This window comes from Nannospalax galili, unplaced genomic scaffold (assembly GCF_000622305.1).
Source record: "Nannospalax galili isolate Female #2095 unplaced genomic scaffold, S.galili_v1.0 scaffold124, whole genome shotgun sequence".
Classification (NCBI taxonomy): domain Eukaryota; kingdom Metazoa; phylum Chordata; class Mammalia; order Rodentia; family Spalacidae; genus Nannospalax; species Nannospalax galili.
This window is the reverse complement of record NW_008352485.1, coordinates 1,407,158-1,424,248: the sequence shown is the minus strand read 5'-3', so window position 1 is coordinate 1,424,248 and position 17,091 is coordinate 1,407,158. Positions and strand designations below refer to the sequence as shown.

The window sequence follows — 17,091 nt, the reverse complement described above, 5'->3', positions numbered from 1 at the left end:
ACCATGCCCGGCTATTTTCATTTTTTATGTATGCTCTGCCTGCATGTATATAAATGCACCACATGTGTACACTGCCTGCAGAGGCCAGAAGAGGGCATCAGATTCCCTAGAACTGGAGTGGAGTTACAAGTGGTTGTGAGCCATCATGTAGGTGCTGGGAACTGAACCCAGGTCCTCTGCAGGAGCAGCCAATGCTCTGAACTGCTGAGCCATCTCTCCAGCCCTGGGAAGCCCATTTTTACAGGACAACACTACTTTTAATCATCTGCCTCGTGAAGATGGAGGCCTTGTGAGAGCTATACCCACCAGCCCAGAGACAGAGAAATTGCCATCTGACAATTCTCAAAGCTTAGAAAGAGGGAAAGCAGCCAAGCCCTGTGAGAACCATTTTGCAAGTTACTGAAAAATGGAATATGGGCTAGGTGTGGTGGTGCACTCCTTTAACCCCAGAACTCGGGAGGCAGAGGCAGGCGGATCTCTGTGAGTTCAAGGCCAGCCTGGTCTACATAGTGAGTTCCAGGACAGCTAGGGCTACAGAAAGACCCTGTCTCAAAAAGACAAAAAAATAAAAAATAAAAAAAGAGGAATATGACTAATGACAGGACTCCACAGACCAGAATCCAGGGACAAAGAAGCTCTTGGAAGCTGTGGCAGGATTCTTGACTTGGTAATCCAAAGGAAGACTGTGATGGGGTGGATACTGGACCTCTGCCCGAGTTCCACCTTCAGCCCCTCTGATGTGTAAAAGTTGTATGTAGTAAGTAGTATATTAACACATGACTCACAGAGGCTTCAGGATTTCCCCAAGTTCATCCATAAATTGCTGTCATAGACTAATTCAAACGGGCCCCGATTTTCATGAGCCCGAGTCCACACAAAGGATGCTCAGACAGATGTTGGATTGGCATGTGAATATGCAAGTATGCTACTGAGATGTTAGGCCTTCCTGGAATTCGGCTGCTTCCCATGAACTTGAGCATCAGAATCTTCAAGGAGGCAAGTGGGGAACCCAGGTAGGAATGAGGCAGCCAGTGAGTGCTACTATGAACATTCAGGGAAGACCTACACGTGCAAGAGGCAGGGTTGAGCAGATGGAAGGGGTGATTTCTGAGCATGGACCTATAGTTTAGTTGAAGGTGGGGAATGCATAAAAGAACCAGCCACAAGCAAATACTGCACACAGAACAATTTAGAAATCAAACATTGTTGGAAATCATGTTAGAGCAAGATGGGCAGGAGGGAATGTGTGGGTGGAACTCCGGGGAAAATAACGAATACTTACTAAGATCTGGCCATGGGTGACACTGCACTGAGTACTTTATTTACATGGTCACATCCAGTCCTTGTGACAGCCATGCATGGAATGTGCCTGTCCTTCCATGTCAGGGATGTGAGCATGCGACCCTCAGTAAGGGACTTTATGACCAGCAGAGCTTTCCTTGATGTGAACTGTAGTCTATGCAGCTCTGAAGCCTATGTTCTCCTCATCCCAGCCAAGATTTCCCAGAAAGGGTGGAACTTGGAGGAATGTTTGTGTTTTGTGGTATGAATGAATTGGCAATGGGCTATCTGACAGAGTTGAGTCGCTTTCTAGGTGACTGGACTTTCTTGGTTCAATTCAGCCAGAAAAACAAAAAAATGGCCCACCACTACTCTGCCCAGGGAGGGGCCCAGGAGCCCATTCCTGGAAAGCACATGTACTGTGGAGAAAAGCCACAGTGATTGATCAACCAACTAACACAACTAGGAGCTGTCTAGACTCCAGTCCATCACAGGCTTAAAAGCTTCATCATCACAAGGTGATGGGTGACGTCATGCTCAGCCTTGGCCAAGAGGGAGTCAGAGGGGAGGAAGGGCAGGCACTGTCTCTCTGACCAGAGCCAACCTGGAGGCTCTGAAGTGTTTATTTAAATTCCATATAAAATAAAAGGTGGGCCCTTCTTCTATTCCCTTCCTTCCCTCTTCAGAGGAAAGCTCCCACAGGGCTTTCTAGAGCATGTATCCATACATGCCTACAGAGAATCCACATGAAACCAAATGCTCTTTTCATTCAATTCTTGTGTGTGTGTACATATATGTATGCAGATGCACTTGCCTGTGCATGCACATGTGGAGGCCAGAGATTGACTTGGGATGTCTTCCTCTATCACTTTTTCATCTTTTCTTAAATATCCTTTTTAAGATTTTATTTTTTATTGTATGTGTATGAATGTTTTGCCTGCATATATATAAGTGCACCTTTATGTCATGCAATGCTTGTAGAGGTCAAAAGAGGGTGTCAGATCTTCTGGAACCAGAGCTATAGACAGTTATTAGCTGCCATGTGGATGCTGGGAACTGAACCTGGGTCCTCTGAAAGAGCAGCCATTGCTCTTAATTGCTGAGCCAGCCCTCCAGGCTCTTTTATCTTTTGAGACAAGAACTCTCACTGAACCTAGAACTCATCATTTCTGCTAGGCTAGCTAGTCAGTGAGTCCCTTGAGATCCACCTGTCTCCATTCCCTCCCCCAGTGCTGGGCTTACAGGTGCACACCCCACACCTAGCTTTTTACATGGCTGTTAGAGATCTAAATTCAATTGTTCATGTTTGCACAGCAAGCACGTCACTAACTGAGCTATCTCTCCAAGTTCTCAGCTAATTTTTTATGACTTTTTATCAGTATAATATATACCTACAAAAAAAATCAGTTTCATGAGCTGGAACCTGATCGTGTAACCCAGGACCCAGGCCGAGGAACTGAACTTTGCTCAGAAGTGCCTTGTTACGGTTTGGATATAAAATGTCCACAAAAGTTGGGCATGGGGGCACACATCTTTAATCCCAGCACTTGGGAGGCAGAGGTAGGGGGATCTCTGTGAGATAAGTTCAACCTTTATGAGTTCCAAGCCAGCTGGGGCTATGGGGAGATCCTATCTTTTTTCAAAAAAAATAAAAGGCTGGAGAGATGGATCTGGTTGTTCTTGAAGACCCAGGTTCATATCCCAGCACCCACATAGCAGCTAACAACCACCCCTAACTCCAGTTCCCTGGGATCTGACACCCTTTTCTGACCTCTGACGACATTGCATGACACAGGCGCACTTATATTACATGCAGGCAATAGACTCATAGACATTAAATTAATTAATTAATTAATTGATTGATATCAATTAAACAAAGTTTTTTTTAATGCCCACAAAGGCTCCCGTGTTGAAGGAAGTCTTGGTCCCCAGCTGGTGGTGCTGCTCAGAGGTGAGTGGATTGTGTAGCTCAGACTTCATCAGTGTGTGAATACACTGAGCACGTCATAGCTGAATAGACCAGTAGGCGGCTGTACATAGTTGGAGGGAAGGTTACTGGAGGACTTCCCTTGGTGGTATATCTTGTACTTGCTCCACTGTTTTCCTCCTCCCTGCTCCTCCTCCTCTTCCTCCTCCCTGTTTCTCTTCCTCCTCCCTCTCCCCCTGCTCCTCTGCTAGGTCTCTCCTCCTCCCCCCCACCTCCTCGTCCTCCTCCTTCCCTCCTCTTTTTCCTCCTCTCCTCTTCTCATCCTCTTCCCCCTCTTCTCATTCCTCCTCTTCCTTTCTCCTCCTCCTCTTCCTTCCCCTCTCTTTCTTCTCTCTCTTCCTACCTGCCCTAGTTGAACAGATTCACTTCATCATACTCTCTACCATGATGCTCTCTGCCTCATTACATGCCTAAAAGCAATGGCGGCAGCTGGTAATGACCTGTGAAAATGTGAGCCAAAACAAACCTTTCCCTCTTAAGCTGTTTTTCTTGGGTATTCTGTCACAGCAACCAAAAGCTGACATACCCCAATTGTGCCCCTTTCTTGTCACTGTCCTGCCAGTTCCCCCCAACTGACACATCTTCATAACTGTAGTATGGTAGGTATGAAACCCATAATGTGATATTACGACCACAGGCATACATAGTATAGATGTGTGCCATCGTTACCACCATCAAGACACAGAACTTTGCTTTAACATAGAAATCTCCCTCCTGCTACCCCTCAGCCACTTTCTGTCACCCGAAAGTCTGGAATCCACTAATCTCTCTCCCATCTCTGCAATTCTATGGAATTACAAAATTAAATTATATAGAATACAACCTTTCTGGCTGGAGAGATGGTTCATCAGTTAAGCACACAGGCTGCTCTTGCAGAGGACCGAGGTTCAGTTCCCAGAACACGTATGATGGCTAACAACCCTTAGTAACTCCAGTTTCAGGGGCTCCAATGCCCTCTTCTGGCCTCTTCAGGCATTGCAGTAACATACACACAGGCAAAACATTCATACACATAAAAAAATTTTATTTTTATATATGTTTATGTGTCTCTGTGAGTGTATGCCATGTAAATGGGAGTGGTCTTGGAGGCTAGAAGAGAAGGCAGAGCCACTGGAGCTGGACTTACAGGCTAAGGTGAGCTGCCTGATGTGGGTGCTGGAAACCAAACTCAGATCTGCATATCTTTCATTTTACTTCTTTGCCTAATTTCACTGGCTAGAACGCCAAGTAGTCTATTGAATAGCAATGCACTGAATGTAATCATAACTGTGCTTAGCTAGAACTTCTAGAATTATATCATGGATGAACACCCTTGTTTCATTCCTGATCTTGGGAGAAAAGCCTTTCAGCATTGCTGCAGTCTGACTATGGTCTGTCCCTTCCAACTGGTATGCTGAAATTTGATTGCCACTGGGTGGGGAGGCAGGTGTTGGCAGGTTAAACTTTTAAGAGGCAATTGGGTTGTGGAAAGAGGTTAATGTCTTCCTCATGGGGATGGGTTTGTTCCTGCTAAAGAAGCTTGTCAATAAAAATTTTGTAACTTAAAAAACTGAGTGAGTTTTCTCTCCATAAATCTCTTTCTCTCTTTCTCTCTCTCTCTCTCTCTCTCTCTCTCTCTCTCTCTCTCTCTCTCTCTGAGGTCAGAGGACAAATTGAGGGAGTGGGTTTTCTCTTTCCACTATGTGGGTCTCAGGAATTGAACTCAGGTCATCAGGCTTAGCAGCAAGCACCTTTAATTGCTGAGTCATCATGATGACCCCGGCTTCTTGTTAAGCAAGGCTGCTGCCCTCATTTTGTCTGTTCTACACATGCCTGCTTGCCCTTTGCTTTTCCACCATGTTATGACACTACTTAAGGCCCACTGTTAGACTTCTAATCTCCAGGACCATCAGCCTCCAACCCCTTCTATTCTTTATAAACATCACCCAATTGTAGGAATTTTGTAAACAGCAACAGGAAACAGACTAAGACCTCCTAAGTGTGATGTTAGTGCAAGATTTTTGTTTTTGCTTTTGTGCTCTTTTTTTTTTTTTTTTTTTTTTTTTTTTGGTGTGTGTGTCTGTGTGTTGGTAGATTTTATGGGTTTCTTTACAGGTTGAGGAAGTTCTTACCTATTGCTAATTTTCCAAGTTTTTTTTTAATCAGGAATGAGTATTGGAATTTTTCAATTCTTTTCTTCTGCAGCAGATGATATGATAAGGTAAAGTTTTCTTCTGTAGCATATTAACATGGAGGATGATATTATATCGATTGACTGTTGAATACGGAACCAGCCTCACATCCCTAGGACACTCCTGACCTTGTCATGGCATATAATTACCTGCACATACTGCTGAATTTTCCTATCTATATTTATGATAGATATTAGTTGGTACCTTTATTTTCTATATTATCTTTGTCTAGCTTGGGTATTAAGATAATTATGATTTCATAGAGGGCTGAAAATATTGTCTTCTAATTTCTAGGAAAAAAATGTGTAGAATTGATAGGTATCCTAAACATTTGAGAGAATTTTCCAGTGAAACCATGTGGGCCTGCACTTTTCCTTTATTAGAAAGTTTACAACTTATTCATTGAATTTCTCTAATGATTAAGGAACCATTCAAATTTTACATTTTAAGAGTCTTTCCAGTCTTTAAGAGTCAAGCCTAAGTTTTCAAGTTCATATGCATGGAACTGCTCAGCATTCCCTCTCACCCTTTGGATGTGTTCACATCTGTGCCGACACTCCTGGTTTCCTTCCTTGTATCAAAGGGCTTTTCTCTTTTGTCTTTGCTAATATTGCTGTCAATTCTATTAATATTTTTCCCATTTTAAAATTTTATTAGTTTATAAAGAATTCGGTTTCACTATGGCATTTTTCAAACAAATTTTGTTTTTATTGTTTCTCCCTCCATCTTCTTCCTCACCCCCTCTTGTGCCCTCTCACCCCCATTAGCTTCTTTCATGCCCCATGTGACCTTTCCCCTCTTCTTTCCTCCTTCCGCCGCTCCCTACTTCCCTCCTGTTTCCCATCTCTTCGTCTATACTCCCTTGCACAATCTGTTATTCACATACACACAAACAGTAAAAGACAGACTATGCAGAGGAGTGAGAAGTATGTGATTTTGGTCTTTCTGAGACTGGGTCACTTCACTCACTATAATCCTTTCTAGATGCATCTATTTTCCTGCATTTTGTTTTCTTTATTGCTCAGTGAAAGAACTAGGCTTTTTGTTTCATTGATTTTCCCTCGTTTTTAAATTTCATTAATTTTCTACTCTTATTTTTAAAGTTATTTTTATGTGTATGAGTGTTTTGCCTGCATATATGTAAGTGCACCACATACATGCAAACTTGCAGAGTTTAGAAGAGGGCATGAGAACCCCTGGAAATGGAGTTATAGATGATTGTTAGCCATCATGTGGGTGTTGGGAACTGAACCCAGGTTCTCTGTAAGAGCAGTCAGTGTTCTTAACCATTGATCCATCTCTCCAGCCCCTCTAATATTCATTCATTCATTCATTCATTTATTATTTATTTATTTTAGTTTTTCTTTTGTTTGCTTTGAGTTTATAGCTTTTCTTTTGTTTGCTTTGAGTTTATTTTGCTCTTCTAGTTTCTTTACATGTGAGGCCACTGATTTGAGATTCTGTCTCTTGCAATATTGGGAACTGGATTCAGTACTTTGTGCATATGAGGCATTTGCTTTACCACTGAGCTATATCTCTACTTCTTGGCTTTTGAAGAGATGAGTTTTGCTGTGTAACTCAGGCTTGCCTTAAACTCACTATATAGTCCAGGCTGGCCTTTAACTTGTTTTTGTTTTCATTTGTGTATGGAATATGGGTGTATCTTGCAAATGTGTATGTATGTATGTGGAGGACAGAAGTCCATCTTGAGTATCTTTATCACTCTCTGCTTTATTTTTTTGAAACACTAAACCTGGAGCTCACTGATTGCCTAGACTAGCTGTCCAGCAATCTCCAAGGATCCTCAAAGATCCTTTTGTATATTCCCCCAGACCCTGGTTTTTCCATGTGGCCGCTAGGAATCCAAAAATAGGCCCTCGTGTTTATGTGGCAGATATATCTCCCCAGACCTGGGTCTTGAACTTGTAATTCTCCTGCCTCAGTTTACCAAGTGCTAGGATTATAGGCATGCACCACAATACCTAACAAGACTTTTTTCTAATGTAAGCATTTTAGCATTATAGTTTTCCCTCTCATTACTGCTTACATTGCATTCTGTGGGTTTTGATATGCTGTATTTTAATTTTCACTCAGTTCAATGTATTTTATTTTAAAAATTATGTGTATATGTATATGTCTGTGTATATGTGAAGTGTAAGTGCAGGATCCTGTGGAGTCCAGAAAAGGGTGTTGGGTCCCACAGAGCTGGAGTTACAGGTGGTTGTTAGTCACCCAACATTGGTACTGAGAACTGAATTTGGGTCTTCTGCAAGAGGATTCCACATTCTTAATCACTGAGTCCTCTCTGCAGCTCCAGTAAAATATATTTTAGATTTCCACTGAAACTGTCCACTGAAACTGTCTCTTTGACCCAAGGATTATTTAGAAAAATGTGGTTTATCTTTCAAGGGCTTAGAGATTTTCCCATTACGTATTTGTTATTGATTTCTCTTTAGTTCCATTGAAATTAGAAAACATATTCTGTACTATTTCAATTATTTTGAAGTGTGTTGAAGTTTGTTTCATGGTCTGTGATATGGCCCATCTTGGTATATGTTCTGTGGACATTGGAAAACAATGTATAGGATGGTCATTTTCACAATATTAATTCTCCCAATCCATGAGCATGGGAAGTCCTTCCATCTTCTGATGTCTTCCTCAATGTCTTTCTTTAAAGATTTAAAATTTTCATTGTAGAGTCTTTAATGTCCTTGATCAGGTCATTCTGCTGCTGTTGGATAAATTTTTTTTTTTTTTTTTTTTGCCTTTTTGAGACAGGGTCTCTCTGCAGCCCTAGTTGGCCTGGAACTCACTATGTAGATGAGGATGGCCTGGTCACAGAGATCCACCCGCCTCTGCCTCCCGAGTGCTGGGATCAAAGGCATGCGCCACCAAACCCGGTGGATGGAGTATTTTATAAATGTTAGTTAGATCCTGCTAGTTATTGATTTCTTCTATAACTTGGATGATTTTTCGGTTAATTGTATCATTTGTTGAGAGAGGATGCCAAAGTGTCTTACCAATGATGTGGATTTGTCTGGTTCTTTCCATTATATCTACTTTTGTTTCACAAGTTTTGTAACTCCTCAATTTTGTGCTCATATATATTTGAGATTGTGATCTTGGGGGATCAAGTCCCTTATCACTATTTAATGACCTTCTCTGTCCTTGGTAATTCTCTTTATTCTGTAGTTAATTTTATCTGCTGTTAATACAGCTGCTCCTACTTTCTTCTAATTAATCTTTGCATAGCATACATTTTTCCATTCATTTACTTTCAACCTATATAATATCATTTTATTTAAAGTAAGTTTATCATAGACAGTATGTAGTTGCTTCTTCTTTTTTAAATCCTGTCTATTAAACTCTGTCATTGAGTTCATGGATTTAGACCATTCATGTTTAATATAATTATTTAGATGTTAAAGCTTAAATATTCCACATAATTTTTTGTTTTCTGTTTAATCTCTTTTTATTTCTGTTTTCTTTTTCTGTGAGTTACTTAAATATATGTGTGATAAATAGTGATAAAATATTTAAATAATATTTTATTTTTATTTTATGTGTATGAATGTATTGCCTGCATATAGGTAGGTGCACCTGTGTCATGCAATGCCTACGGAGGTCAGAAGAGGGTGTTGAATCCCCTGGAACTGGAGTTATGGACAGTTGTTAGAGCCATGTGGGTGCTGGGATAGGAACCCAGGTCCTCTGTAACAGCAGCCAGTGCTCTTAACTACTGAGCCATCTCTCCAGGCCCTTAAATATGTTTTTCATTTTATTTCAATTAGTCTATTGTTTTGAATATATCTCTATGTATAGCTTTTTTGCATGTGGTTGTTGTTTTGGGACGGAGTCTCACTATGTAGCCCTGACTGGCCTGGAACTTGTTACATAGAACAGGCTGCCCTCAAACTCAAAGATTCACCTGCTTCTGCCTCCCCAGTGCTGGGATTAAAGGCACGTGCTACCATGCCTAGCTATGTGTACCATGCCTAGCTACGTGTGGCTTTTTAAACGGCCGCTTTAGGCACTGTATTATTACAGATATTAGCTTACCACAGTCTACTGCTTTCACCATTCTGCCTGTTTGAGTGAAATACTAAAGTCTTACCTCTTTGCATCACTTTATCCTCTGTTGATAAGATAATTGCTTTCTCTTTAAAAATTTCCTTTCTGTATATATTAAGAGCCACATTGGACAATGTTATCATTTTTTGTTTCAATTGTCAAATATGACTTAAACAGCTAAAGATGAGAAGGGAAATTAATTTGTTTTTATCATTTTTTTCTTCTGTTTATTGAAAGATTTATGATTTTCTATCTTTTTAGACAATTTCATTTAGATATTCCAACAGGAAAGTCTTCTAGAAATTAGTTCTCTTAACCTTCTATCATTCCAGAATGTGTTAGTTTTCCTCTCTATTTCTGAAGGCTATTTTCCATGGTTATGGAATTTTAGGTGAACTTTTTTTTTCAGGACTTGAAAAATATTGTGACACTTCCTTCTGGTTACCATGGTTTCTGGGGAGAAATCTGAATTGTTATTCTTCTATAGGAAATAGATTTGCTGGCTGCTTTTAATATTCTTTGTTTTGTCCTTTTTTGTTTTCATAAAAGTTTGATTATGACATATCTGGAATGCATGCCATTGAATTGTATTCCCTTAGAGAGTCAGCCAGCTTCTTTAATCTGTATGTTTATATATTTCCCACTTTGGGGAGTTTTCAGTGCCCATTTCTTTGACCACTCTTTTGCTGTGTCTTCTTTCTACTGTTCCTGGAACTTTGGTGACATAAATATTAGCTATTTCATTAATATTTTCACATGCCAGAGCCAGGTGCGGTGGCGCACGCCTTTGATCCCAGCACTTGGGAAGCAGAGGCAGGTGGATCTCTGTGAGTTCAAGGCCAGCCTGGTCTACACAGTGAGTTCCAGGTGACCTGGGGCTACAGGGAGACTCTGTCTCAAAAAGACCTCCCCTCCCAAAATTTTCATATGCCTATGAGGATCTCTCTCTCTCTCTCTCTCTCTCTCTCTCTCTCTCTGTCATAATTTCTGTTCTTCTGCCTTCAGAATCACTCTTTCCCTTGTCTTCTCTATTCTAGAGTTAAGCCTGTCTGTCTTGTTCGTCTGTCTGTCTACACTTCAGCTATTATATTTTCAAGCTCCAAAATTTTCAGTTCTCCTTTCATGTCTTTGCTGAGACTTTTGTTTCTGAGGCTTTCTATCATCTTGTACTTTGCTTCACGTGTGCCCATAATTTAATTACTAAAGTGCTTTCTGCCTGTTTTAGAATCTCAGTCAGATCTTCAAACATTGGATACCTCCAGCTGCTGTCCTCAGCTGTGGACTTTTTTTCACTGACTTAGACATATTTCTGCTTCCTTGGCTGAGTTTGTTTGTTTATTAGAATCTAATCATTAGGGGAAATGCATTTTAAGATTTGGGTCTTATTAATCTTGGGCTTGGACCTTATTGACTTTGGTAGGTAAACAGTGGTGATGCTTCATCACTGCCTGGTGGGTGGAAATCCAGGAATGACTCAGAATTAGAGGACTCTGTTGGGCAGGGAGGTTTCATGCTCATCTGTAGGTCTGCTGCAGCTCCTTCCTTGTTGGGAGGAGGACGGATGGCTCATTACTTCCAGATATCCCATATGGGAACCGAGGCCTAGGTCTCCACTGATGGCTGTAGGGCATTTGTTACCACCTGGTGGGGATTAATATCCCAGTTACCCACAGCCTTCTTGGACACCTTGGAGTGTGGGGGGATGTCTGAGGCAGCTTTACAGCCTGGCACAGTTCTAAGTCTCTCCACCTGGCCCTGGCTAGAGAGTGGTGGGTCTCTGGAGCTGCAGGCTTCCCTGTGCTGTGTGGCTGAGGTAGGCTGGTTATTGTCTATAACTGTGTTTCTATGCTGCCCCTCGCCTGGCTCTTTGTTTGCAGACAGCAGCTTTCTGTGGAGTTTCTTTGCCTGCATCAGTTTGTTTCTGGGTTGCCAGCTTCCACATCTAGTCTGGGATGGTATAAAGAACCCCCTGAAATGGAGCATGATGACTTCTTTGAGCCCTGAAATCACCAGTGGGTCTCTCTTCTCTCCAGCTTCTAGAATCCTGTGTTTACTGTATGTTTGATGTCCAGGGTTCTTAGAGAGGATGGAAAAGTACATCTGTTCCATCCTCCCTCTTCCCTCTTCTTATTAGAAACAGTTCTTCATTTATGTGTTTAACTGGAAATCTTTCCAAATGGCTGCTAGAGACGAACTGATGCTTTTGGACTGTTCTTTAGTGGTCCATGACCCAGAGGGTTATACAGCTTTTCCCTCCTGTGGAGTGAACAGATAGGTCATCTCCCATATATAGGTGTGTCCCTTTGCCATATATACCATGAGTTCATTTTCAGAGGGATACCAAATGTCCTCTCCTTAACAGTTCTTATTGTACCCCAATTTCTTACATTTCTGAGAGCAGGCTACAGGGTTAAAAATCTATCTATCTATCTATCTATCTATCTATCTATCTATCTATCTATCATCTACCTATCTATCATCTACCTATCAATCTATCTATCTATCTATCTATCTATCTATCTATCTATCTATCACCTATCCATCTACCTATCACCTATCTATCTTATTTAATTATTTACATGTATTTGTGTACCTGTGTGAGTTTAAGTGCAGGATATGTATGCAAGAACCTGGGGAGGTCAGAAGATGGGTTGTCAGATATCCTGGAACGAGTAACAGGTGATTGGGAAGCAACATGTGGGTGGGTGCTGGGAACCAAACCCGGGTCCTTTGCAAAAGCAGTAAGTGCTCTCAACTGCTGAACTATCTCTCTAGCCCCTCAAATTTGAATTTTTTAACTCAATTAAATGGGGACAAATTAAGCCTATGTTAATTAAAGTAATGGGAACAAAGTATCAATAGACTGTTTCCATGGTAACATTCAATCCTTGTCCTCCACAGGGCAGGAACAAATCTTCTGCTCCTTTGAGCTGCTGGTGCACTAGCTTTTTTAGAGAACAGTTTGACATGTGTTCTAAAACTTTAAAAATCATGTATGAAGATATCATAATGAAATTCACTGTCTTGTACTAATGTGTTAAAAAACTACACTTACCATTGCTGTATATCTATACTAAGAAAATAGCCTTACAATAAGAAAATAATTAGGCAAAAACATTCAAGGCAGTATTATCGGTAAGAAAATTTAAATAATATAAATATCCAATCAAGAAAGGTAGATTAAACTTAAACTCTGTTCTCTTTATCAAGTGGAGTATTATATAGCCCTGAAGGTGAATGTTTGCAAGGAATTTATAGCCATACAGAAAGTTCTTGATAAAAAAAAATGCAAGCAAGAAGTGTATGAAAAAACTATTATAGAATGTAACTACCCGCATCAGAAACAGCAACATCCTCTCAGAGCAGTGGACTAGGAGAAAATGTACTGAGACAGCTAAGAGACTGTTTGCATGTGAGAAATATGTTTATTTTTATTCTTTTTTCCCTTTGCTTTTATAGATTTTTCTAAATTTTCTTTTTTGACTATGTGCTATTTTTATAATGGAAGAAAGAATAAAATCTGCAGGTTAAATTGGCAGAGAGTATTTTGTTCTTTATATTTAAATAGCCTATCCATGTCCCTCTAAGACCTGACATGTAAGGTAATGTCATGGTATGGTGTCATGCTATCACTGAAATCCATTGGAAAGGAATGTTACCCACATTTTCACACCAAACAACATACTCCAGAACACTGAAAGCTCTCATGGTTCTGTTAAAGAGAAAAACATCTGAGGGCTGGGGATGCAGCTTAGTTGGTAGAGCACTTGTCTAGCATGCACTAAGTCCCGGGTTCTGTCTCTAGCACCTTAACCCTGAAGTACATGCCTATAGCATGGAGGTGGAGGCAAGAGAATCAGAAGTTCAAGATCAACCTTGACTGCATATTGAGTTAGAGGCCAGCCTGGGATACATGTGATCCTGTTCCCAAAAAAATTAAAATGGGGGGGGGCAGGTACTGGGGAGATGGCTCAGTGAGTAAAATGCTTGTTGTGACAACATGAGGACCTGAGTTTGGATACCAAGCATCCATGTAAAACCCAGATTCATTGGAGCATGTTTGTAACCCTGGCTCCAGAGGTATGGAGACAGACAGATCCTGAGGGTTTGCTGGCCAGCCTAGTCTAGCTAAATGGCAAACTCCAGGTTTAGTGGGAAATCTTGTCTCAAAAAAATAAGATGGAGCAGGATAGAGGGAGACACCCTATATTGACTTCTGGCTTCCACAGGCATGCACAGGCAAGTGTTGCTCCCTCCCCATGCATTACTGCCCCCCCCACATATCTGAATAGCAGCTCTGGGGCAGGCATGCACCTGTACCTTCTCTAGCTGGGATTCACTCTCTTCACAAGCTTCCCTGAGCAGGTCACGGGCCCGGGAGAGGTCTCTCTGCTTGTAGGCAGTGTGAATGTCTTCTGTGCTGGGGGGCCGTACTGTGGAGTCATCACCCGGCGCAGACAGTTTGCTGCCCATATCTCTGGCACCTGCATGGGAGGAAGTGAACACACAGGGTCACCTTCACTGTTGGCAAGATCTGGAGAGTCATCACAGATTACAAGCAAGGACTGCACTGCCCATGACATAATTGTGGGCGATATAGAAAGAAAAAGAATGGCTGGAAATGATCCTGTCTGTAAGCTCCTGTTTTCTCGGTGACATGTAGCCCTTCTGGAAGACATTTCCTGGGGAATTTGGGTACAACTCAGAGGAGGCTGCAGGGGACTACCACCTGGGGATAATCCAGGGCTCTGGGCTTCAGGAAGTAGAGAGCAGGAGAGATGGACGAGGGAGCTTTGGTGGGAAAGCTGGTGGTTCTGGCCAAAGGGCCACACTGCTGTGTCCCTCCAGGGAAGAGAGCAGCTTATGCTCAGGATATGCAAACCTATACATTCCACAAGTTCTTCCCTACTAAGAAAATGCCCCAAAGGTCATGGGACTTGAGATTGGCAGCCTTCACCTCTGCACTAACATGTAACCCTAGTGTCTCCAGCAATCCCTTGAAATGCTGGCCTCTAGACATGCTTGGGCCATGTGACTGGCCCACCCTATCTGTAAGATGCCTTGTGGTTCTGCCAATCTTGTTATCTGAATTGTGGCTTACTGTGAATATACTCCTGTTCACTTTTGTGGATGCTAGCCTGTCCTGGTGGAGGGGCATGTAGGATGCTCTCAGTTAGATGAGCACCTGGCTTGAGAGGAGAGGCCTAACTTGCAGACACCTGTAGTGGTGCCGAGGGCTCAGTGAGTGTATAGGTCCTTACTGAGCATCTGGACACAGACAAGTACAGTGTGGGTTGGGAAGACATAGCTAAAGGAGGTCATTTTCCCCCATCAGTGCTCCACTCCAGAACAGGGGTTCATCATTAGGTGTCTGAGCTTCCAAAAGCTGACAAATAGGTTTCAGAAGTTCTTCACACATTTTCAAGTTGTTCACAAAACTCTCCCATGTCTGTGTAACATTTTCTGGGAACAAAATTCAAGACTTCCACCAGATTTCCAAAGGTTAAGTAAGGTCAAAAGCTTTATCTCTACGGGTGTTCCAGAAAAGACTGCAATGATCTAGAAGGTGTATTCTGAATTGTGTTGAGTGATGGAAGAAATGAGATGAGAATGCTATCATTGTTGGCTAAGTTTGCACAGGAGAAGGCAACATGAGGCTAAGCATGGGGCTCAGACATCCACCCGCCTGCCTCTTTAAAGGGATGAATGAAACAGTCTTTAGCTGGTTCTTTTTACTTGCTTTTTTAAAAAAAATATTATTTTTATTTTATGTGTATGAGTGTATTGCCTGCATGTATGTGACTGCACCTATGTCATGCAATGCCGTGGAGTTCAGAAGAGGGCTTCGGATTTCCCTGGAACTGGAGTTAAGGACAGTTTGTAGTCGTCATGTGGGTGCTGGGAATTGAACCCAGGTCCTCTGCAAGAGCAGTCAGTGCTCTTAACCACTGAGCCATTTCTCCAGCCCCTTCTTGCTTTTTTAAAAAATGTAAATACTGAGTAGGTTGGCCTCTAAAACAGATGTTACAAAAGTGAATCACATAATGGCAGACAACATCTGGGAAAAAATTTAAGTATTTAATCTCTTTGCAATGGCGTGGGTTATAGTTTTGTTCTTAGATGTTCCCCAAGGGCCCATGAGCTAGAAGCTTGGACCCCTGGGAGCTGGTAGAGCCTTTAACAGATGGGCCTAAAGGGAAGTCTTTAGTAACTGGGGGGCACAGTCTTGGGGATCTTGGGCCCTGGGCCCCTCCTCATTCTCTCTTGTGCCCTCCTTGTCCATGAGTTAAAAGTGGTTTTGCTTCATGATGTGCTGCCTCATCACAGACCTAAATGGGAACAATCAATCATGGACCAAAGCTATGAGCCGAAATAACTTTTTTCTCTTTATAAGTTGGTTATGTCAGGCATTTTGTTATAATGAAAGAAAACTATCTAACAAGGCACAAATTTACAAGGTTAGAACTAAATTTAACAAATAATGAGTAAGATCTGAACACTGGAAATATAACACTGCTGAGAAAATTAAACAAGATCTGTATAACCAGAAGGCCTTCTACATTCATGGATTAGAGGCTCAGTAGTGCTCAGATGTCAGTCCCCCTGGCCTTATGTGTAGATTCGACTTAATCTCAACTATGAATCCAGTTGGACTTTTTTTTAATAAAACTCTAAATCTGATTCTCAAATTTGTATGGAAAACCTAAGGAATCTAGAATACCCAAAGCAATCTTCAAAAAGAGAGTGGGAGAATTTATACTACCCATTTCAAGACTTACCATCGAGGTGATATGATACGGGTACAAACAAATAGCTCCACAGGACAGAAGAGAGTTAAGAAATAGACTCATGGGGCTGGGGTGATGGAAGATGGCTATATTAGACTTATCAAAAGTTCAACAATATGCTTATCAAAAGACACCTTTTAAAGTTGAATAGGCAAACTGTAGATTGGAATAAAACATTTGTAAAACATATCTGAAAAGAAATGGTATATAGATTGCCACAAAGCGTGTAAAAAACCTTCTACAATATAATAATAAAAAGACAAATAATCCATTTACAAATGGTCAGAGATTTGAACACTGGAAGATATTCAAAGAATATCAGTATTATTAGTTATCAGGGAAATGCAAATTAAAACCACAATACTCACCAGAAGGGCTATACTTTAAAAAGACTGGAGCAACAAGAATGCTCAGACCTGATGGGTTATAATATAAAATGGCATAATTACTTTATATAAATAGGTCTGATGGTTTCTTTTAAAATTGAACATATACTGATTTATGATCTACAGATTCCATTCTTAGATAGACTCCATGTAAGCATGTCCAAAAAAATCACCAAGAATTTTCAGAAAAGCTGTGCCATATTTCCAAGGTGCAAATAGCCCAGGTATCCATCCATAGGAGAATGCATAAACACCCAGTGGGGCGATTATTAAATAATAAACAGAAATGAACTATCCATCCATCAGATGGCTGATATGAATCTCAGAAACATAATGTTGAGTGAAAGAAGCCTTGTAAAACAATTCTATTTCTATGATGCACTAATTCAGCTTAAGAAACAAGACAC

The 17,091-nt window shown here is 41.2% G+C and overlaps 1 protein-coding gene across 2 annotated transcripts in view; it reads right to left on the bottom strand.

Moving 5' to 3' along the window:
- The window catches only part of Lrrk1 (leucine rich repeat kinase 1), a 167,975-nt gene that overhangs the window by 91,904 nt on the left and 58,980 nt on the right, over window positions 1–17,091 (bottom strand). For both annotated transcript variants that reach the window (XM_029554304.1, XM_008849539.3), the window contains exon 3: window positions 13,831–13,994. In XM_029554304.1, coding sequence (XP_029410164.1) covers window positions 13,831–13,994 — 164 coding nt within the window. The remainder of the gene's footprint in view (window positions 1–13,830; window positions 13,995–17,091) is intronic.